This window comes from Mytilus edulis, chromosome 1, assembly GCF_963676685.1.
Source record: "Mytilus edulis chromosome 1, xbMytEdul2.2, whole genome shotgun sequence".
Lineage (NCBI taxonomy): Eukaryota > Metazoa > Mollusca > Bivalvia > Mytilida > Mytilidae > Mytilus > Mytilus edulis.
The window spans coordinates 56,838,001-56,863,727 of NC_092344.1; the positions used below are offsets into that span (position 1 = coordinate 56,838,001).

The 25,727-nt window shown below is 32.1% G+C and overlaps 1 protein-coding gene across 1 annotated transcript in view; it reads left to right on the forward strand.

Annotated features, from left to right (window-relative positions):
* LOC139514460 (HAUS augmin-like complex subunit 7) overlaps positions 1 to 14,501 on the forward strand; it is a 17,262-nt gene extending 2,761 nt beyond the window's left edge. Inside the window, exons 2-10 of the mRNA XM_071303760.1 lie at positions 121 to 227; positions 1,612 to 1,688; positions 2,111 to 2,172; positions 3,825 to 3,943; positions 5,814 to 5,984; positions 7,548 to 7,647; positions 8,973 to 9,182; positions 12,619 to 12,727; positions 14,297 to 14,501. Of these exons, the coding sequence (XP_071159861.1) occupies positions 121 to 227; positions 1,612 to 1,688; positions 2,111 to 2,172; positions 3,825 to 3,943; positions 5,814 to 5,984; positions 7,548 to 7,647; positions 8,973 to 9,182; positions 12,619 to 12,727; positions 14,297 to 14,427 (1,086 nt within the window). The 3' untranslated portion in view covers positions 14,428 to 14,501. The remainder of the gene's footprint in view (positions 1 to 120; positions 228 to 1,611; positions 1,689 to 2,110; positions 2,173 to 3,824; positions 3,944 to 5,813; positions 5,985 to 7,547; positions 7,648 to 8,972; positions 9,183 to 12,618; positions 12,728 to 14,296) is intronic.
* Positions 14,502 to 25,727: the final 11,226 nt, after the last annotated feature.

Genomic DNA, 25,727 nt, shown 5'->3' on the forward strand with positions numbered 1-25,727 from the left:
ATAAAACAGAAACCTCGAACATGAAACCTACAAATCTCTCTTTTACTACAATATCATGAAGAAAAAGTCTGCTTATTTGTCCATGATACATCTGTAATTGTTAATATTTCTTCCTTTCAGAAAATCGGCTGCCCTTACACAGAAGGTGTTGATGATTCATGGATAACTGAGCTTATCTTCAAACCAGGAGAACCTCGGATTAGATTGTTACAATGGTTATTTTCAAAGTAGGAGTTTTACAGTAGAATTTTTTTTTTTTTTTTTTACTTTTTTTTTTATAGTTTTCATGGAACTTAAGAAATTAAATGATGAAAGTTTTGTACACCAATATGGATTTAAGGTGGTACCCAACACTTTCACTAAAATTAATTTGACTCGTTTAATTTTCATAAAATTTTGACAATGTCATTTGAATGTATTTACTTTGACCCTTTAACAAAAATATAAAAATTTCAAAAATTTTGAACCAACCGTTTTGTCAGAAAAATTACACTGGTTATAAAGTAGTTTGACAAACACCAATTTTGATCATTGAGAAGCTTTTAAATATTCCCTTTACAACAAAATGTACATGTAATTAAAATGTTTAGCTGACTTTACAGAGTTATCTCCCTGTAGTGTTAGGTACCACCTTAACTTGAGTTTTGTTTAGTATTTATTGACCTTTTCAAACCACTAATTAAATTTAAAAAAGGGCTATTGATGAAAAAAAATATGCTTGTTAAACATAACTCAGCAGTGCACTGTATGTTTATCCTGTTCAAATGCCTATCCCAAGTCAGTAACTTTAGCGGTTTATTTCGTCATATTGTTGATGGATGATTTGTTATAGCCCTTCTTATCTAGACAGGACAGTTTGGAGTTTTTGGGTAAAGATTGCACAAATTGCAATCAAAACCGTACAGTAATGACCTGATAAATAAATATTAAAAGGTTTGTCACTTTACTCATACATTGTACACGAAATATACCAGTAGTGCATTCATTGATCATAACATTCTAAACAACCTACCCATGAATATTTCCAAAAATTTATCCATGAAATATATATATGCTCAGATATTCAAGTTATTAAATGATGTTATAATTGCCAAGACAAGAAAATTACATAACAGGTGCAAGGTGCAGGAATCTAATACAGTTCTGGTCTAAAAATATTAATAATGTCATTGTCAGTAATCTTTAAAATTTGAGTTATCTACCTTTGTCCATAATTGTAGTTGAATCAACCATAATAAATGAATGTCACCAATAAATTTGAGCAATCGTTACCCTGAACTAGAGTGAGTGCTTACAAGCACTGATTTGTATTGTAATGATACTTGTCTATTATCACCGGGCTGTGTTCTGCTCTTTTGTCGGGTTGTTGTTTTTTAGACAATTCCTAATTTTAATTCTAAATTGTATCGTGATTGTTGAAGACCAAAATGACTTATTATGTTAAGTATGGTTATAATTCTGACAGGACTCATTTGCTTTTTCCCTTTTGAATACTTTTGAGGTAAAGAATGTTTATATTAACACAAACTTACACAAATTCCAATTTATTATTGAATTTGATGATAATAACGGAATACATGTAGTATAATATTTTTTTTTTTTTTTATATAGATTTGACAGCCAGCTAAATGACCTATTAGATCCTCAGTATGCCTCTGTGGAGTCCAAAATGGATAGCAGATTGCAAAGTAAGTAAAATGTTATAAGAAATGTTGTTTACACAGGAGTTAAAAAAAATCTACCAGCCCAACGCCTGGGACTATCAAAATGTTGTGATCTAATATGCCAGACGAATTAGTAACAGACAATTGTTGACATTTTCAAAATAGAAAGTGGATAATCCCTTTATCATTAATCTATCTTAGCCAATCAGATTCAATTATGTCATTCCAGAGTCTGTTTAACTTTCAGTAAATAGGATCAAGGTCACAATGTCATCATGGTCATCTCATCAGGAATTTTTTCAACTTTTGGGAATATATTTTTTTTTATACCTAATGGTATTTTTGTCATATTTTATTCACTTGTTGATATACATGTACTGCAAAATTATGTTGCTATAAATATAACTAATGTGGATGTGAACTTTCATAATTATTTTTAATTTTAGGATTACTGTTTGTGGGGTCTACCCTTGGCCTCTGTAGATATGATGATGTTGATCTTATAAGAGTAAGTGTTTTTTTGTCAATGTAACTTTCAGTAAAACAAGTTAAAAGAACATTTATACAGCTTGCCACAAGAAAATTAATTTGGTAAAAGGAAAATACAAGGTGAAAGAATTGATTGAAGACATACAATACAGGGATCTCCATGGCCTGTTTTACGATGGCGGCCCGCCATCGTTCAAATGTCTTGCGCCATCGTCAAATGACTCGCGCCATCATAAAATTGTCTTGCCCCATCGTTAAATTGTCTTCCGCCATCGTTCAAAACTTCATCGTTTTTTTTTTAGCCCGACGCCATTTTTTTATCACTTATAATCAAATGCATGTAATTGCATAACCCTTAGGCTTTTTATGTTATAATCCAATACAGTTCTAACGCCTGAGGGATATCTGGATTAAGATCGCTAATCACTTGTACCTGAGCTTGTACAGGTAGATCAACAAACCAGACAGGAGAATTATCTGAGGATAGACGATCCATTTGTCGAATTTATCAACTAAGTTTCAGCAAATGATTATGATAATTTAGATTAAATAAATAAATTAAAAATCCAGTTACAAAGAAAACAGTTTAACAAGTCGAACACGTGCTTTATTTTGTCTTACGCAATCAGCATCCCCATTTTTTTAAGAAGTACAAAATAAGACGCAAAACAGTAAATATTATTTCATCGCAAATAACTCGAGTACTGCTGTAACGATAATTTAGAATTAATTTAAAAGTTTAAAAGTAAAAACTTAAATATTTCCTGTAAAGAAATATCGTATCGTAATTCCGAATTCATTTCGTATATATTACAATCAAATTGATACATCCGCGTTTCCGGTTTCTGTTCAGACTCGAAAGATGCATGTTGCACAGCATCAATTTGCCAGATAAAGTCATTAAAAACCTTTTCATTTGTCAACGTTTGCTTTACAAATCTCTTTAACCTTTTACATAACCCGTACAAATCGTTTTGTTGTTGCTGCAAATCAGCCATACCGGTAATGGGTTCTGAATTTGACAGTGTCCATGAAAAACAAGCTCCACATCATATGATTTTTAACCCCCATAACAATTACCAAAAATACAAGAAGTCTACATGGGGACCTTCATGACAGCTTTTGGTCATTCTAGACTAAGGGGGGACCATGTAGACTTGGCATTTGAATGGTTAAAAACGGCAATAATTGAAAATATTGATACTTCTATTCTATAATGAAAATTCAAATAAATACAATTTAAATAAGCAATGAATTAGCATGTTCACCATTCCTTGTATGGAGGGATAAAATACTTCCGATCGCCCTACACTGTACAGCGTAGACATGGTTTGTAATGGTGAAAGTTCCTCCATGGTTCAATTGTCATCCATGGAGATCCCTGCAATATCAATTAATTTTACTGTCAAATGTTAAGAGATAGGCTCTAAGCTTAGCAATGCTTAGTTGAACATGTTGAATATTAATTTGTAAAATTTGTATTAGTTTAATCAGCTTAACCAAATTCCTAGAAATGTTTTATAAAATACTTTATATTTCTCAAACAATGACATGAAACTTCTATTAAAATGATAAATTTGAATCATTTCAGCTAACAATTTAAAATCTGATATCTAGTAAAAATTCATTTGTTGAAAAAAGTATATTATGATAACATCTCTGAATTTTCAGGGAATCACAACAGGATCCAAACAAGCAGCTTTTATGGATAATTTAATTGACCTTGTATGCATAATGGACACGGCTGAAGACCCACAGAATAAGGCATTAAGGAGTCCAGGTGTTGTCAGGTTAATAAACAAAGAAATAGTTATATATTATAAATGAAAACAAGATGTAATAAAAATAAAAATTAGAACATAACATAAATGAAACCCAGGATGTAATATATCTACAAACAAGGATGTTACATAAATAAATACTAGGATTGATTTTACTCCCACATGCTGAATGCTCATATGCGGTACTTAAATCAAAAAGGATGTTAGACTGTGTGTTAATACATATACTGTTGATGATGCTGTAATGCATGCTTCAAACAGAAACAAGAGTAAAAACATGTATATTTCATGCATACATATTCATATGATTACCGTAGAACAAATTTACATTCTCAACAAAAAATCACTTTTAGTTTTATACATTTTATAACTAAATTTTTGCTTATAACTTATAACTCATAATATTTTATTTTTTGTTGAAAGCTAGATCATTTTTTTTAATATGAGTCTATGACTAAGAGTTATCATTTATAAAAAAAACCACTTGTGTTGCTATATTCAAAAGGGTTAACTTATTAATAAGCTCTACTATTCCACTTATTCAAAGTTCAGTTTCTATCAAGTTTATGAAATGTATGATACAAAATGAAAGCAAGATCTTTAATTTTGATCTTTCTATGTGCATAAAATATAGAAAAAACATATGTAAGGGGTGGCAAAAAAAATTAAATTTTACTAAGCATTGGAAGTGCATAAGATATTCTATGTCTCACTGGTAGCACAGCTTATTAAAAACCTATTTAAATTTGAAACTCAAATTTGATTTTTTTTTTTTATCAAAAACCAATAAAAACAATTTATATTTGTGTAGATTACAACTAAGTTACCTTAGTCTCAAAGTAGAGAGAGATTGTTAAAAAAGAATTATAAATAGTCTAGGAAAATTGGTCTTATAACAAGCACAATAGAATAAACAAGTTTGCTTGCTCAACATGGTTGAAGATAAAGTTCATATTCTGTTTCTAACATGCCCTCTATATAATACATCAGAGAACCATATTTTTCATTTTTCACCACTTTTTGGAAAATTGCATAAAGTTGATATTTAATCTGGATAATTTCAAATGTTGACATGCAATTTATATCTGAATTCTTAATTTGAAACAAGGAGGGCAAAATATCTGTAATCAAGTATTCTATCTTGGAGGGGGGGATGTAATTACCGGTAGCTGTTTACGAATATTTGATGTGGTCAAGGAGGTTTCCTCCTTTGAACATGTATACTGTGTCGACTGACTTCCTTTTTATTATTTAACAATTATTGTTTGTTATGTATTGATAATCATATTATATTTTATATTGTATTGTATCTTTAACTTGATTTAAATGCTTGTAACATTGTGTAATAAGCCCTATGATTAGGAAAATATATTAGTATTAGTACAGAAAAAGACTGCAATAAACACAAATACAACACAAAGACAGAATTGTAGTCATTCATTTTCAACAAAAGCCACTTATTTAAAGATTATGTAGGTTTGGCTATCACAAACGTAGTTTTGGCCAGGATATTCACATCTGACCACCTTTCTTGAGCTTGGATTTTTCCTCTGGTCTCTGGATCTCGCTTAATATAAGCCAGTACCCCTCTCTCGATTCTGAATTTTACTCCCAAACTTCTGACTTATAAGCGAGTACCTACAGTAGGCTTTTGTGGTTAAAGCACTTTAAAAGTCCAGAAGTTGGCAGAAAATTTCTCTATATAGTCTATCAAAAATATTTAAAAAAAAAAACAAAAATGAAATATCTTTACCTACATGTACCCTATTTTTTCTAAGCGACAGGAATCAAATATATATGTTATATATTTTTTGCCTTAAGATAGTATGAACTTTTAAAGTTATACACTATTTTTATGTAGAATTTTATCTGTTTTCAGTGATGAAATGAGTTTATATGAACAGTTTACGAGTGACTGTAACTATATGGATACACTAATGAACCAAGAGAAAATAGGATCCATTTTCAATTCAAGATTGACTCTGTTACCAGCAGATTTACAGAGACAAGTAGAGGCATCATGGGCTGATCAAGGACATACAAGAGAAAAGTAATAATCCTGATTTAGAGTAATTTCCCACAATTTGATTGGCTGATATTGTCCTAATAAAATTCAGGGCAATTGTTTTTATTAAGTAAATTGGAATTATCTCCCTTATACCATTGACCAAAAATAAAATAAAGATTTTTTAGTTGTTTTATAGTCCTTATATTTTTCATTTTTCATAGTTTTAGATAAAATATCTATTTGTTTATTTATTTATTAGATATTGTCTTAAAAATTGAATTTTAATATGATAAGTTGTGATATCTTTTAACAAAATTAGGAGAAATTTGTGTGCAATAATCCTAATGGAAATTATGGGATCAATAAAATTCATATCGAGTTTGGCTTTGCCTCTTCCAGTATGAATTTTATTGACCTATAAATTATTGTAATAGGACAATTGCACACGTGTAACTAATAGTATTGATTTGATTTTTTTTTAGAAAGTATAGAATAACTACTGTTTTAATATTATTTAAAAAAAACTAGTTCACATATTGCCCAGTCTTGACAGGAAGTGGATTCATTATTATTCGTTGGAAATCAATTTTCATGGGTTTTGTTGGTACAGTTAAACCACAAATTCAAATGTTCAACAAAATGAAATTTTTCCATAGGTTTTGCATGTAGAGATAGGCATAACCACGAAATTAAATATCCACGAAAATGCAGGTTTTCTCAATCTACGGAAATTGATACCCACGAAAATAATTAAATCCACAGTATTTCACAAGTTGCAATGAATCTTCATTCTAGCTCATGTGGTTTTTTTCTTTTCACCCATTCTTTCCAACTTTTTCACCCTACTCTTCCAATAGAGTAACTGAGTTGGCATGCAGTTTTATCAAATCAGTAACATGTATCCATACAATCTATTTATATAATCAAATGAGATATTAATTTCATTGGATGTTTTATTTAATAGTTATGTATAGATCATCGTTGATCATCTTAACAAGATTGATTTTCTTGCTTGACCCGGTACGACAAAAGTAAGAAAAGCAATGAAATTAAAATGAACAGTGATAATCTAGCTATCACTATTTAACCTATGTAGATGTTGTTAATTTCAGTGACAACTGACACATGCGCCCTTAGTGTCTAGAGATAATTTTTCATACCACTCTTCTGTACTGAGAAAGGAAATCACAGTAAGATGAAAGGAAAATTTTGTAAAATAGCGATAATAACAGATATATCATTTCTGGGAATTATTTAGCTTACCATGCTGTATGGGTTTTGCTCATTGTTGATGGATAATTTTTTTAATTTCACACACAATGTGATTTTGTCATAAATATTTGTACACAACATCAGTTTAAATTCCATAGAATTCATATATTAAATGTATATGCATTCACATGTGTCAGAATTAAGCCAGAAACATTGCACTGAAATCATATGCAAATGATAAAGGTTCACAATACACAAGATTGAACTTCTGATGCTTGACAAGTTAAAAGCTGGGGGTTCAGCAGGTTTAAGAGAGTTACCACAGTTTATTGATATGCATTGTGTTTACAGTTTTGTGCAATAAAAGATATGAATTTACTTATTGTATTTTAGTCCTCCAAAAGTAAATGTACAAAATCTGATAGATTCAGCAGAAAATTTGGCTAAAGACATACAGAGACAGAAAGAAATTTTAGAGGAACTTCAAAAGAAAGTAAGTCAGTAGTTTTGCTAATTCATATATATAAAGATGTATATGGTACCTTATAATTTGATATTACTATAAAGTTGTGATTATTTTCATATGGTGACTAAACTTCAAAGGAAACAAACAAAGATAATCAATTGATATCTACCGATAGTTTCAAATGGAAATAACCGTTAGTAGGATGCAAATTTAAACTATCAATATCCAATTATTGCCAGGTTTTTGTCTTCCTTGAAATGAAAGATTTCTAAAATAAGACTTTAGTAATTTCCAGTGATGGGGTTAGCTTGAATAATTGTAAATACTTTGATATATATCTGACATGAAAAAAATGATGTGGAGTACATGTCAATGAAACAGCAGAACAACAACAAAAGTAATCCAAAATATATCTAGAGGGCAATATGCATTTCAAAGATGGTTTAATTATATTTATTTATAGTGGATTGGGAAACAAATTTTTGCAACTTATATTAATCCCTTTCCACTTTGCGGGTGTGAGTGCTGCCTTGTATCGGCATTAGCCTACTCTTTTTCGAAATCTACAAGGATTTCTTTAAGGTGCAAGAGATATAGCTCTCTCTTAACACGGGCCAGCCATTTATCGTCCCCTTCTGACAGACTATCGTCGCTTCCTCAAGACCATACTCGCAAATGGTGTCAAGGGAGAGCCGAAAAATTGAGTTCCTGAAATTTTCATCCCAAATGGGAATCGAACCAGGAACCTTTGTGTTAGTAGTCCGATGCACTAACCACTACACCACGGCAGCTCTCAATTTCAAAGATGGAATTGACCCTTGTAATTTTTCCTATCAAGTTTGATAAAATTTGATTTGTGAAAAAGTACAATATTTGTATTTATCATTTATACTTTTTTATAAGGATATCTTGAAAATCCTAACAAACATGTCAGTTGTATACATACTCATAGAGGGGCCTCTGTGGCCGAGTGGTCTAGGTAGTTACTACTGTAATCACTAGCCAGTCAACACTGAGGTTATGAGTTCGAACCCTGCTTGTGCGCGGTGGTTTTCTCTAGGCACTCCAAGTTTCCTCCACCAATAAAAACTTGGCACCTGGAAATAGCCTAAATGTGGTGCATCAAAAGAAAGAAGCATAATTTATCAATTCCATGTAATTCCAAGTAATTAACATAACCGTTAGTTGATTGTAAGATTTCAAGTGGCTAACTTCAATTATAAAATGTTGGATGAAATTTGAATTTTGAACAACTCTCAAAAATGAACATTCTGATAACTTTTAAAAATATGGGATAATCTTTAAGCTCAAAAGTGTTTATCAGTTAACTCATTGTTTTATTTTTTTGACAGTATGAATATGAAGAAGAGGAAATTTCTGAAAAAGAGCGGGTAAAGAAGACACTGCAGCTTGTGTTAACTGAACTGACACATCTTGTTACCAATTTCTCATATTTATATGAAAATGAAATGTGTCTCTGGTGTAATAAATCTCCACCTTTTCTATCAGATCTTGGAACAGCTTTTAAAAGAGTACACAATCTACTTCAACAGTTTGTGGCTGTAAGTACACAAAAGTTAATCATATTTGTATGTTGGCAATTGGTTGCACAAATGGTTCATGGTAAATTTCCATTTTTATGCCCCACCTACGATAGTAGAGGGGCATTATGTTTTCTGGTCTGTGCGTCCGTTCGTCCGTCCGTCTGTCCCGCTTCAGGTTAAAGTTTTTGGTCAAGGTAGTTTTTGATGAAGTTGAAGTCCAATCAACTTCAAACTTAGTACACATGTTCCCTATGATATGATCTTTCTAATTTTAAAGCCAAATTAGAGTTTTTATCCCAATGTCACGGTCCACTGAACATAAACTAGAGGGTCCAAGGACCCTGTGTCGCTCACCTGATATTTTTATTTACAATTGTTGCATGATAAATGCAACTGTTGTACTGTCGTTTAGTTTCAGAGATATAATACTAAAAAGTGCATTTGAAACCTATGTTTAATTTCAGCCATGTGGGCAGGCAGGGTCATCATACACAGTGGTCCCTGGATATCCTAGTGGTGATTTAAACCAAGTTTGTTTAAATTCAACAGTTGTTTCAGGGGAGAATTTTTGTAAAATTTATCTAACAAGAAATGCAAAGTAATGAGAAAGTTGTGAAGTAGTTTTGTTGTTGCGCAACCCCCCCCCCCCCTTCCCCACTTTGCCAAAAAAACCAAAAAGGTAATAAAAAATTATCATATAAGGGCAATCTATCCTATTAATGATTTCTGCAAAATTCAGTTGATTGTGCAAGGGTTGTATAGCCAGCTGAGGTCGTTAAAAACTCTCTTTCTTTTGTTGTTGCAGATAGATCTTGACCTGATAAGCAATTCTACCACTTGTCAGATTTGCTCTAAATGCTTTGGTTTTTGAGTGATAAGCCAAAAACTGCATTTTACCCCTATGTTCTATTTTTAGCCATGGCGGCCATCTTGATTGGTTGGCCGGGTCACCGGACACAATTTTTAAACTAGATACCCCAATGATGATTGTGGCCAAGTTTGGTTTAATTTGGTCCAGTAGTTTCAGAGGAGAAGATTTTTGTAAAAGATAACTAAGATTTACGAAAAATGGTTAAAAATTGACTATAAAGGGCAATAACTCCTAAAGGGGTCAACAGACCATTTTGGTCATGTTGACTTATTTGTAGATCTTACTTAGCTGAACATTTTTGCTGTTTACAGTTTATCTCTATCTATAATAATATTCAAGATAATAATCAAAAACAGCAAAATTTCCTTAAAATTACCAATTCAGGGGCAGCAACCTATCAACGAGTTGTCCGATTCATCTCAAAATTTCAGGGCAGATAGATCTTGACCTGATAAACAATTTTACTACATGTCAGATTTGCTCTAAATGCTTCGGTTTTTGAGTGATAAGCCAAAAACTGCATTTTACCCCTATGTTCTATTTTTAGCCATGGCGGCCATCTTGGTTGGTTGGCCGGATCACCGGACACAATTTTTAAACTAGATACCCCAATGATGATTGTGGCCAAGTTTGGTTTAATTTGGTCCAGTAGTTTCAGAGGAGAAGATTTTTGTAAAAGATAACTAAGATTTACGAAAAATGGTTAAAAATTGACTATAAAGGGCAATAACTCCTAAAGGGGTCAACAGACCATTTTGGTCATGTTGACTTATTTGTAGATCTTACTTAGCTGAACATTTTTGCTGTTTACAGTTTATCTCTATCTATAATAATATTCAAGATAATAATCAAAAACAGCAAAATTTCCTTAAAATTACCAATTCAGGGGCAGCAACCTATCAACGAGTTGTCCGATTCATCTCAAAATTTCAGGGCAGATAGATCTTGACCTGATAAACAATTTTACTACATGTCAGATTTGCTCTAAATGCTTCGGTTTTTGAGTGATAAGCCAAAAACTGCATTTTACCCCTATGTTCTATTTTTAGCCATGGCGGCCATCTTGGTTGGTTGGCCGGATCACCGGACACAATTTTTAAACTAGATACCCCAATGATGATTGTGGCCAAGTTTGGTTTAATTTGGTCCAGTAGTTTCAGAGGAGAAGATTTTTGTAAAAGATAACTAAGATTTACGAAAAATGGTTAAAAATTGACTATAAAGGGCAATAACTTCTAAAGGGGTCAACAGACCATTTTGGTCATGTTGACTTATTTGTAGATCTTACTTTGTTGAACATTTTTGTTGTTCACAGTTTATCTCTATCTATAATAATATTCAAGATAATAACCAAAAACAGCAAAATTTTCTCAAAATTACCAATTCAGGGGCAGCAACCTATCAACGGGTTGTCCGATTCATCTGAAAATTTCAGGGCAGATAGATCTTGACCTGATAAACAATTTTACCCCATGTCAGATTTGCTCTAAATGCTTTGGTTTTTTAGTTATAAGCCAAAAACTGCATTTTACCCCTATGTTCTATTTTTAGCCATGGCGGCCATCTTGGTTGGTTGGGCGGGTCACCGGACACAATTTTTAAACTAGATACCCCAATGATGATTGTGGCCAAGTTTGGTTTAATTTGGTCCAGTAGTTTCAGAGGAGAAGATTTTTGTAAAAGTTAACGACGGACGACGACGACGGACGACGACGACGGACGACGGACGCCAAGTGATGAGAAAAGCTCACTTGGCCCTTCGGGCCAGGTGAGCTAAAAATGAAAGTGCGAGTGGGGCATTCGTGTACTGAGGACACATTCTTGTTTTTGTCAATTTCCTTTTATCCTTTTTAAAAATATAGTCTCAGTTCTTTTTAAGAAAGTGAACTATAAAGGTTAGAAAATGTGGTATGATTGATTGCCAAAGAGTCAACTCTTCACTATCATGACTAGAGATCAAATGAAACAAAAGTAAACAACTATAGGTCAACATATGACCTTCAAGAATTAGCAAATCCTGGAGCGCTAAGTAAGTTAGCAAAGTCTAGAAATGACAACTGAAAATAATTCAAATGAGAAAACTTGTGGCCTGATTTATGTACCGGTACATGGCATTAAATGAATACACAGCAACAAAACAATGTTAAATTTGTATGTTAGCTGTTGATGAGGTCTGCTGTCCCATCCCATATTTTTGGCAATTTCCTATTATATTTTTTACATATGATAGATTAATATAAAGGGGTGTTTTAATTTGAAATATTTTGTTACAACTATTGAAGAGCAACTATTGAAGAGAAACAGTACTAATTTATTTCCAAATTGCAAAACTGGGAATTTTTGTTTTACAAAGCTTCAAATACTTATAATTTTATTAATATGCATTAATTTTCTGTTTGAAAGTTTTTGCATTTGGTCAATATTTGTCTTGCTTAACATACTACTGGCTTATTTTTGGCAGTGGCAGTATTTGAAAGAATACTAGCCTAGTAAGCCCTAGTTTTTATAAACAATAATTGTGACAGTATTTTAAACACTTGTATTTTCTTCCTTTCCTTTCCATACATTCATTTTTATTTTTAGCTGTTGAAAGGTTTCCAGTCAATCAGAAATTCCTATTCAAATCTTAGCCAGGAAGCATCAATGAAGTTAAAAAGATCTGGAATGAAATCACAGAAGGATACAAGTCTTGGTAAGAATTCTTCTTTGAAAATAACAATTAGCTTGATCACTTGTGAATAATTAAAGAACAAATTAATATCAAGCTTGTTTAATACCTGAATTATATACTGTGGATTCATTATAATTCTAGTGGAGCACCAATTTGTGAATTTCATTAGGATAGGTGAACCAAAAATTTCAGTTTTCATTGAAGCACTAATTCCATCATTCCATATAGGCAGATAGGTATGAAAATTTTGACAAAACCATGAAAACCAAATATTCTTGAAAAAAATACCACCTTTCATTAACATGATTAATCAATGAAAAATGGTTCCCATAAAAAAAATGCATCCACAGTGTTCTGTTCGGTTTTTACGTTGTTAAAATATAAAACAATACAAATAATAGAAGTTTCATAATTGGCTTTAACATACAGGAGAGTTATATCTCTGTGTAAAGGATGTTCGTTCCTCCAGGAATTTAAAATTTTATCATGTTTTGGAATACTCTGGTTTTATCCATGTTGTGCCAATCCTTTCTTTTCATAATTTTATAACATATATTTTAAAATCATTATATAAAATCCTTGTTATTTTTCATAGAAAAACAGATGTCATTAAATCATAAAAAATTTAAAGACTCATTTTCTGCCAAATTTTCAATGACTTTAAATCTGACTTGAAAACAAACACAAGGATCCTTCATTTTTTCTGCTTTTTCAGTTTTTATTTATATTCTTTCAATTTATAAGTCTTTTAAAAAGCTTGTAATTTTGAAACAGAGGAGCGAACAAACTCAAAAGTATTTTTCAGATATGTCTATAAATTAACTTAGATTAAATAAAGAAAACAAAACAATTCTTGAATTTTTATTCAAATAACAATATGCATTAATATTGAGCATATGAGAATGCAATTGTCCACTGTGCTGAGGTAGTACATTGATGACAGCTATTCAATTAAGATCGCCATTTTCTCTTCAGTACCATGTCTGTGATCTGCATCTCTGATAGTTGACAGTGGAGTGTTCTAAACAAGGAATCATTTCTCAATGATGGATTTATTATCATGCAGAGAGAAACAATAACCTCAATTTGAATCCCCATTTGAAATCTTACACAATCCCACGATCTACAAAAGACTTTACACACGAGTACATTCAAATACCACCAGCTGTTTAATATTTTCTATAATACATGAATGAGCTTTTAAAAAAAATATCAATTGATTTTTCACGATGAACTGGGATATTATACTAATGAAATGGCCAGTAGCAAGCTGTTACCTTAATAATATTGATTTCACTACCTACCTACCACAAAGTCTACATAGCTCTAAAGGTCAAAATACAAATTAAACTGCCTACACAGAAGTACTAAGATAAATGATTTTATTATCAAGTCTTGCGTTAAGTTACATTCTGTTGCTAGGATTCTGGTTGATTGGGTGAAGAAGCCATTACATGTTCTATATACTGTACACCTTGAATTGATATTTTAAAATGATACCAAAAATAAAGAAAGATCTACTACATATTTAAGTTTTTGATTAGGTTATACAGTCAGGACTATGTCGACAGTTTCTATTATCTTTTTCAGCATCAGCAGGTCAGGCAGCTTTAGAAAGTTTCCAAGAATGTGTCAGTGTTTTGGACGAATCGATTCAACGTCATGATATGGTAGACGAAAGTACAAACATTTCCTTTCGATCCTCCATTCTCAAAGTGTGACAAAAATATACATCTATTATTTAACAAATGTGTACATAAGGACTCGTAAATCATTAAAACTTGAATATAAATAATTATGGTTTATAATTTAATTTATAAATTTCAGATTATATAAATTCTACCACTGAATCAAGTGTGATACAATATTTATCCACTTGAGACAGTTAAATCTTAAAATTTAACTGTGGATAAATATTGTATTGCACTAGATTGGATGGAGGAATGTTTCTCTGATTGTTAGACAATATGCAACCATCTAATATTTTTTTTTAACAACCCACAAAAAAGAAGTGTTCTTTCATCAGACATAGTCACCTTTATCATGTCATCAGTCACGTCACAATAGGAAATTTGGAGGAAAGAAAATCTGGTGTCATAAATGGATTTTGACCAATGAAGAAATGAGACCAAACAAACGACTCATCGATTTAAAAATAATAATCAACTGGCCAGGAAAGAGATTAATCAAGTAGGAGTTAGAGAAACTGCATAATCTGATCTATTATTGAGTGGTGAGTGGGAGACCCACATAGAAATACCAGGAACTAACAAAAATAAAAATAACTTTATGATCCAAAAAAAAAAAAAAAGATTAGATTAAGACTAAACAGTATATTACACTAGCTTCATGTGACCATACAATGTGATAACTCCCAACTCCCACCTACAGTCTTTTTTTCATGATTTTATCATTTCTGAGAAAGTATAGGAAAAAGATAGAAAAGTTAATATGATTGTTGCTTGCCAAGAGGCAATCAATAAGAAAGGTATATACTTCAAACCTTAACATATATGGAAATTGAAACCAGAACAATTCTAGAGCTTTCCTAAATATTATGTAAATGTGAAGTGATCAAAAGGATGTAGATACATGTACTTGCAAATGAGACTTAATTCAAATCTAGTCACTGTTAAAAATTTAGGATTGAAACACCTCATATTTTTTAATTGTTTAAATTAGTCTTACAATAGACTTTAAAACCCAGCCAGTACAAAATGCAGTATAAGCTTCCTTTAATTTTGAAGGCTTTAATGTGACCTATATTTGATAATAATCTTGTCCTATATCTTAAGTGGATAGTTGTCTTGTGGTACTTGTGAGTATATACATGTATAAAAGCTTATCTTTAACCATGTGACTCATGAATTGAAACATCTAACTCCATAGGTCACTTGTTGTTTCTTATACCTTGCATCTGAATCAGCAACACAAGATCCGGTATCATAATTTAGGAAAGGTCAAGGACTACTTGAATTTCAAGTGAGATGTCTTACTTATATAAAAGGTCAATGGTCCTGTATACAATGTCATGAATGTGATTTGGCCAGAAACTGTAAACCAACTAATTTTCGCGAGTAGATAAATAACATGAATATAAATTGTCGTGAAAATTGATTTCCAGATCTTACTACATAAAGAGAATTAGAAAATCGTGAAATAAATCGCCTTGAAGTGGGCTAGAAAGGGCTGTACGCAAAATAAAAGTATCCGCAAAAATAAGTTGGTTTACAGTATCTTTTTAGATAAAACTTAAATCTTGATCTTAGATGTATATTTGATCTTTTGTCCAATGGCCATGGGTTGCTGTCATATTGTGTGCCTTGGATCCCTTAAGCCAATAAAGGGCTGCGCTTTAGCGCATGATACGCCCGTTGCTCTTTTAACTTGTCTTTTATGCTTTAAATGAATTTATATGATCAACTAGAAATATATATACAAATCAAAAGGGATGTTACATTAATATATTCACCAAAGTTTCATAAAATCCCCCTTTTTTAAGTATAAAAATTCTTTACTTAAGAAAACGTAAAATCTAAAATTTATCAAAATGGAAAGGGAGATTATGTCAAAAGATATAAACAATTTATCAAAGTTGCATAAAATTTTGTGAAAGTGTTAGTTATTGTCCCAAAATTGGAAAATCCCCCCTTTTTTAAGCATAAAAATTCATAATACGGAAATGTAAAATCTGAAATTTATAAAAATTGAAAGGGAGCTTACATCAATAGATATAAACAATTCACCAAAGTTTCATGGACATTGGTGAAAGCCTTTTTGAGTTATTGTCCGAAGTGTTGAAAATCCCCTTTTTTTTATGAATAAAGCCCCATAAATCCAAAACTTAACATCTGAAATTTATAAAAATTGAAAGGGAGCTTACATCAATAGATATAAACAATTCACCAAAGTTTCATGGACATTGGTGAAAGCCTTTTTGAGTTATTGTCCGAAGTGTTGAAAATCCCCCTTTTTTTTAAGAATAAAGCCCCATAAATCCAAAACTTAAAATCTGAAATTTATAAAAATTGAAAGGGAGCTTACATAAATAGATATAAACAATTCACCAAAGTTTCATGGACATTGGTGAAAGCCTTTTTGAGTTATTGTCCGAAGTGTTGAAAATCCCCCTTTTTTAGCTCACCTGACCTGAAAGGTCAAGTGAGCTTTTCTCATCACTTGGCGTCCGTTGTCCGTCGTCCTGCGTCCGTAAACTTTTACAAAAATCTTCTCCTCTGAAACTACTGGGCCAAATTCTACCAAACTTGGCCACAATCATCCTTTGGGTATCTAGTTTAAAAAATGTGTGGCGTGACCCGTCAAACCAACAAAGATGGCCGCCATGGCTAAAAATAGAACATAGGGGTAAAATGCAGTTTTTGGCTTATAACTCAAAAACCAAAGCATTTAGAGCAAATCTGACATGGGGTAAAATTGTTTATCAGGTCAAGATCTATCTGCCCTGAAATTTTCAGATGAATCTGACAACCGGTTGTTGGGTTGCTGCCCCTGAATTGGTAATTTTAGGGCAATTTTGCTGTTTTTGGTTATTATCTTGAATATTATTATAGATAGAGATAAACTGTAAACAGCAATAATGTTCAGCAAAGTAAGATCTACAAATAAGTCAACATATTTAAAATGGTCAGTTGACCCCTTTAGGAGTTATTGGCCTTTATAGTCAATTTTTAACCATTTTTCGTAAATCTTAGTAATCTTTTACAAAAATCTTCTCATCTGAAACTACCATGCCAAACTAAACCAAACTTGGCCACAATCATCATTGGGATATCTAGTTTAAAAAATGTGTGGCGTGACCCGGCCAACCAACCAAGATGGCCGCCATGGCTAAAAATAGAACATAGGGGTAAAATGCAGTTTTTGGCTTATAACTCAAAAACCAAAGCATTTAGAGCAAATCTGACATGGGGTAAAATTGTTCATCAGGTTAAGATCTATCTGCCCTGAAATTTTCAGATGAATCGGACAACCCATTGTCGGGTTGCTGCCCCTGAATTGGTAATTTTAGGAAAATTTTGCTGTTTTTGGTTATTATCTTGAATATTATTATAGATAGAGATAAACTGTAAACAGCAATAATGTTTAGCAAGGTAAGACCTACAAATAAGTCAACATGACCAAAATTGTCAGTTGACCCCTTAAGGAGTTATTGCCCTTTATAGTAAATTTTTAACAACTTTTCGTCATTTTTTGTAACTTTTCTAAAAATCTTCTTCTCCAAAACTACTTTGCCAAATTTAACCAATCTTGGCCACAATTATCATTGTGGTTTATAGTTTAAAAAATGTGTCCGATGACCCAGCCTACTAAACAAAATGGCCGACATGGCTAAAATTAGAACATAGTGGTAAAATGCAGTTTTTGCTTTATATCTTTGAAACTAAGACATTTAGGGCAAATCTTTCAACATTTAAATGTCCATCAGAATAAGATATATCCCCTCACAAATTTGAGTTGAATTGGACAACCGGTTGTTGGGTTGCTGCCCTAAAATTTGTGATTTTAAGGATATTTTGCAGTTTTTGGTTATTATCTTGAATACTATTATAGATAGAGATAAACTGTAAACAGCAATAATGTTCAGCAAAGTAAGATCTACAAATAAGTCAGCATGATCAAAATTGTTAGAGGACCCCTTAAGGAGTTATTGCCCTTTATAGTCAATATTGAACAACTTTTCGTCATTTTTGTAACTTGTATAAAAATCTTTTCTAAAACGACTTGTCCAAATTTAACCAAACTTCGCTACAATCATAATACATTGTACTAGGGTATCTATTTAAAAAAAAAGTGTCTAATGACCCCGCCTACCAACGAAGATGGCCGACATCAGTAAACACATTAACAGGTGAGCGACACAGGCTCTTGAGAGCCTCTAGTTTATGAATAAAGCCCCATAAATCCAAAACTTAAAATCTGAAATATTTAAAAATTGAAAGGGAGCTTACATCAATAGATATAAACAATTCACCAAAGTTTCATGGACATTGGTGAAAGCCTTTTTGAGTTTTTGTACGAAGTGTTGAAAATCCCCCTTTTTTTATGAATAAAGCCCCATAAATCCAAAACTTAAAATCTGAAATTTATAAAAATTGAAAGGGAGCTTACATCAATAGATATAAACAATTCACCAAAGTTTCATGGACATTAGTGAAAGCCTTTTTGAGTTATTGTCCGAAGTGTTGAAAATCCCCCCTTTTTTATGAATAAAGCCACATAAATCCAAAACTTAAAATCTGAAATTAAAAAAAAAGGAAAGGGAGCTTACATCAATAGATATAAACAATTCACTTAAGTTTCATGGAAATTGGTGAAAGTGTTTTTGAGTTATTGTCCGAAGTGTGGACGACGGACGGACGGACAACGGTATACCATAATACGCCCCGTCTAAAAGACGACGGGCGTATAAAAACTGGATTTTACCAGTGTTCTATTTTAAGCCATGGTGGCCATCTTGGTTGATGACACAGGTCATCGAATTATATTTTTTAAACTACATGTTGATTCAAGCCAAGTTTAGTTTAATTTGGCCAAGTAGTTTCAGAGAAGATTTCTGTAAAAGTTAATGGACGACGACAGACGCCAAGTGGAGAAGAGCTCATTTGGCCCTTTTGGCCTCAAATTTGCTTGTTTTCAGTCCACAATTTCTTTGCAGTTACAGGATAATAACCCCAAACATCACAGACAACCTTCCTTTAGTTTAATGGTATGAAACATTGTGATACATTTTCATACAGATCCATACACTTGTAGTTGTACTCCCAGTTATATGATTTTCTGGAAACTAAATGTATTTTGACTACGAAAACGTTGCAACACATTACACTATTAAAAGTTGCAAGGTTTCTTTTCTGATATATAATTCAATACTAGAACACACCCGTGATATCACGGGTACGTGACTGAATTAAAGTATATAACTATGCGCAAGCCTTATTTTAGTATTAGTATTGTCATCTGATAAAGTCATGCCGATTATAAGATACACAGTTTTTCTCTGCTTTCAAGTCTTTCTGTTTGAACCCGTCGAACTGAAACAATAATATTAATTATTTGGAAAACAAAAGGTCCTGGAATGGAGTATTTTTTAATCAACAGCATTGTCCTATATAAGTTACAAATACAGTTGAATTCTTTGCTTCGCTGTTTTACGTCATGCCCACTAACAAATTGAAAACTGTACCTATACGCCTTATTTTTAGTCCAGATTTTTAGTATTCGTATTGTTATCTTAGAAAGTCTTACTAATTAAAATACTACAATAGGTAACAATTTGACAATTTAGTAGTGTTAACCCTGTGGTTATGACCCGTGTATATAGCATATTAATCCTGAAAACAACGTTTGGTGGTGCGCCTGTCAGATGCGGAACGTACAGATAAGATAATAGGTAACAGGTGAATATACTATTGGTATCGGTAGCGGACTCGACCCGGAACTTCTTAATTATTGGCAATATTAATTACGTGGAAAACAAAAGGGCCTGGAGTGGTGTAATTTTTAATCTACACCTTTGTACTATATTAGTTATATATAAAGTTGAATTCTGTGATTCGTCGTTTTTACGTGATGACGGCTAACAAATTGGACCTCGTAATTTTAGTATTATAGATATGTTGAACATCTAGTATGAAGGTTTCAATACATGCATCACAAAATAAAACATTATTCATGATCCATATAAATGAGACAAACATCGAACATGAATACTTCACAATCACCATGATCACACCATACAACAATGTAGTTAACCATTGCTTATAGTATTCAAGAAACCTACATTTTGTACCTTAATAAGAAAGCTGAACATTGAACAACATGAACAATAAAATCCATAATTGAACCTTCTTAAAAAAATTACTAGATCAATTCACTTAAAACTTATAAAGGTATTGTCCAGAAACCAATGTGTCTTCGGATGACAACATCATACCATTTTACAATCCCTAAACTTTTTTTGCAGTGGTATAAAAACTGCAAACTTTGCAACAACAAAAAAAGGACAGCAACTCCATTTTTTTTAAATTTCAAAATCTGCAGATAGACCTTTGTCTGCTGACAGGTTTTTTGTAGTTCAAATTGCCCTAACACTTTACTTTTTGCAAGAAATTGCTTCGCTGATCGAAGCCTGATACGACCACAGATGTTAAACCCTGAACAGTTGGGGCAAATTTGGACACAATATTCAAGCTACAGTCTAAATTTGGAATGTGATCAAATTTTTGACAGTATAGTTCTCAGACACAAAATAGGTGTCAAAATCTTACAAATCTATTGCTAAATACTTTGCAATTAAAGATTCTTCTTGAAAATTTGAAAAATTTTGAAAAACTAATTTGAACCCCTTAAAACAAGAGTGCACACGCTGAAATGTCTCTCCTTCTTTACTAATCATTGATATTATGTTGATAGTCCTAAATATAAAGCTTTATTACAACTGTCACATAAACTCAACATTAACCAAGAAAACTAAACATTGATCAATAAACCATGCCAGGCAGACATGTATAGCTAACAATTCTTTCATAAAACAAAGGAGTAGGTTCAGTAAGACCCCTTTTTGGCCCCAAAATATAGCAGTTTTAGAAAATTGTGAAAATGTAATCTTTAAGCTATATTTTGGAAAGTAAAATGCTTCTGCTACATAAATATGAGCTGTTTTTGCCACATACAATGCACAAATATCGCGTTCTAGCATCATTAAGTCATGCTAAATTACTGAAATCTTCAAAATTTTAGCATTTTGGTTAATTTTTAGACGGTTTCCGTCTAAATTGAAAGTGGCCGCATTCGTGTTCATTCATAATATTGAAATGTAAGATGTATTTGATGATAATACAAAACATATATAAAGGTTGAGGATGAACACGGATGCGGCCACTTTCATTTTTGACAAAAACCATCTGAAAAGTTACGTTTTTTGGCATATTTGATAGATTTTTCATATTTAAGCTTGAATCAGAGCGTTTTTATTAACTAAATCAGTTAAAATCTTTCACATAAACTAATCGAATCAATTGAAATAGACACTTAAGTGTTTAAAAAGTGTCCAAAAACTTTCGTTAGATGAACCTGAAATTTGAGGCCAAAATCGGCCCTTACCGGACCTACTCCTTTAGTTGACTGTATGCTTATAAATTAAGAAAAACAGACCAAAACACAAAATCTCAACACTTAGCATTGAACCATGAAAATGAGGTCAAGGTCAAATAAATCATGCGCAACTGACATATAGATCATAAAATATTTCCATACACCAAATATAATTGACCTATTGCATATAGAATTAGAAAAATAGACCAAAACTCAAAATTTTAACTTTGACCACTGAACCATAAAAATGAGGTCAAGGTCAGATGACACCTGTCAGCTAGACATGTACACCTTACAATTATTCCATACACCAAATAAAATAGACCTATAGCATATAGTATGAGAAAAACAGACCAAAACACAACCAGATGCTCCGCAGGGCGCAGCTTTATACGACCGCATAGGTTGAACCATGAACGGTTGGGGCAAGTATGGACACAACATTCAAGCTGGATTCAGCTCTAAATTTGGATTGTGATTAAATAGTTGACACAGCATAGGTTTTGGACACAGAATGAATGTGGTCTAATGAACTTAAAATAATTTTTTTGTCTTTGAGCAATCACTATGCTGTTGAATATTAATCCTCTCAAAAAAATGTTTGAAGAAATTTTCTTTTTATTTATGATATCTGAAATGAGAAAAATTAAACCCCCCCCCCCCAAACCATTTTTTTTTCACATCCCCCTTCCCCTTTTTTCAAAACTGATCTCAATTCAAATTTCTAATGGAGTTTGCAACAATAACTACTCATTTAAATACATCATAAAATATTAAGATGTAAAAAAACTGCTTGTTATCACTGAATGGTAAAGATTATTTTAATTTATCAGTTGGTAGTAAAAAGTGAATATACATTGTATATTGTATATAACAAAGATTTAAGTTGATTCTGGACAAAGAAAGATAACTCCAATTAAAAAAAATCTTGCTATTGCACAATATTTTGCAATTAGATATTTCTTGCTTACTATTCTGGACAAAGAAAGATAACTCTAATTAAAAAAAAAATTTGCTATTTCACAATATTGTGCAATTAGATATTTCTTGCCATTGCGCAATACTGTGCAATTGAAAAGACTTGCTATTGCACAATACTTAATATAATAATTTTAGATCCTGATTTGGACCAACTTGAAAACTGGGCCCATAATAAAAAATCTAAGTACATTTTTGGATTCAGCATATCAAAGAACCCCAAGATTTCAATTTTTGTTAAAATCAGACTAAGTTTAATTTTGGACCCTTTGGACTTTAGTGTAGACCAATTTGAAAACAGGACCAAAAATGAAGAATCTACATACACAGTTAGATTTGGTATATGAAAGAACCCCATTTATTCAATTTTTGATGAAATCAAACAAAGTTTAATTTTGGACCCCGATTTGGACCAACTTGAAAACTGGGCCGATAATCAAGAATCTTGGTACATTTTTAGATTCAGCATATCAAAGAACCTATCTGATTCATTTTTTGTCAAAATCAAACTAAGTTTAATTTTGGACCCTTTGGACCTTAATGTAGACTAATTTGAAAACGGGACCAAAAGTTAAGAATCTACATACACAGTCATGACAGTTAGATTCGGCATATCAAAGAACCCCAATTATTCAATTTTGATGAAATCAAACAAAGTTTAATTTTAGTTTAAACAATATTTATTCAGATAAATCAACATTAAACATATTATACAATGAAATAATATTAGGGATTCAGAAACAAGCAATTTGCTTTTACAAATCTGTCTCCCTTAGTTTAATTTTGGACCCTTTGGGCCCCTTATTCTGTTGGGACCAAAACTCCCAAAATCAATACCAACCTTCCTTTTATGGTCATAAACCTTGTGTTTAAATTTCATAGATTTCTATTTACTTATACTAACGTTATGGTGCGAAAACCAAGAAAAATGCTTATTTGGGTCCCTTTTTGGCCCCTTATTCCTAAACTGTTGGGACCTAAACTCCCAAAATCAATACCAACCTTCCTTTTGTAGTCATTAACCTTGTGTTTAAATTTCATTGATTTCTATTTACTTAAACTAAAGTTATTGTGCGAAAACCAAGAATAATGCTTATTTGGGCCCTTTTTTGGCCCCTAATTCCTAAACTGTTGAAACCAAAACTCCCAAAATCAATCCCAACCGTTCTTTTGTGGTCATAAACCTTGTGTCAAAATTTCATAGATTTCTATTAACTTAAACTAAAGTTATAGTGCGAAAACCAAGAAAATGCTTATTTGGGCCCTTTTTGGCCACTTATTCCAGTCTTCACGCTAAGTGGCAGCCCAGGCTGGTAAAATTGCTCTCGGGCCTGTAAAAATCATATCTACAGGCCAACAGAATCTAACTAAAAAATTTCAGAAATTGAGGTCCGGGCCTGTAGATTTTGCAGTTCATCGTGAAGACTGTTAGGCCAATTAAAATTAATTGATAGATTTTCATCCCCGCCCGCCCCTCTGAAATCGTCCCGCCCCGAATTTTTTTATTTTATTAAATTTACGATTTCCGGATTTCGTTCATTCCCGTTACCGGTAACCGTTAAAATTTCGTTTCATCCTCAAAGCTTCCTGTTTCAAATTTCGGTTTTGTACCTCAAGTAAATCTAACAAAAAAGATTAAGTCGACCTTTCCGCTGCTCTATGATGACAACATCATCTTCCGAGAGTAAAGATTGATAACGAGAATGACGTGAAATATTGGTGTTAAGAGAAACACGCTGTTTCCAAGACTGCAAATCGCGGTATGTCACAAAGTTCTGTGATTAAAAAACTGCGGACTTTTTTATTTATGTAATGACTTTGTCTCAGGAAATTTAAACTGTAAATGATACCCAAATCGCAAGATTCGTGGAAACCATTGATACAGAAAACATGACTAGATTATAGATATTGAAATACAAGCACGAACTTGTCAGATTTATGACCGTTTATTGAATTTAAAAAGTCGACTAACATATGAATTTTATTTATGAAAGCCCTTTGATTTTACCCATGGCTGTCTTTTATGTTGACAAACAGCAAATGTTCCAATACACCCAAAAAGAGTCATTAAACAACAACTTTTTTTTATTATTAAGTTCATGTTTACATGATAATTATATTTTCATCTTGCATATAAAGTACCAACCCTATTATTTTCAACACTCTCTGAGTTTTCATTTTATTCTGTACTCATAATAATTGTGTTGCATACCAATGCATTTGCTTTATTTTATGGGAATACAAACCATTAATTAGAAACCCAAATACATTTGGTGTAGGTAGTCTAACTGAAGAGAGTATATCTCACACGTTTTTGTTGTTAAATTTTTAAAGCCACAATTAGATATATTTATTCAAGGATTTGAAAAATTATGTAAGATTCCTCATACTTTTGTATATAAAAAAGAAGATGTGGTATGATTGCCAATGAGACAACTATCCACAAAAGACCAAAATGACACAGACATTAACAACTATAGGTTAATATACGGCCTTAACAATACATGATATAAGCTTATTATTACACTTGCATATATGAAGAACTCGTCACAAAACATGCAAAAGGGTTTGAAATAAAATTTAAAAAATAAAATCCTCCCACCCGCCCCATTATTTTCAAAAATTTGGATGAAAATCTACTAATTAATTTTAGTTGGCCTTATTCCTAAAATGTTGGGACCAAAACTCCCAAAATCAATACCAACCTTCCTTTTGTGGTCATAAACCTTGTGTTAAAATTTCATAGATTTCCATTCACTTTTACTAAAGTTAGAGTGCGAAAACTAAAAGTATTCGGACGACGACGACGCAAACGTGATAGCAATATACGACGAAAAAATTTTCAAATTTTGCGGTCGTATAAAAAGTCATCCTATCTCCTTTTATTGAATTCTTAAGATTTCTTTGCTCTTATATAATATTAAGTTAT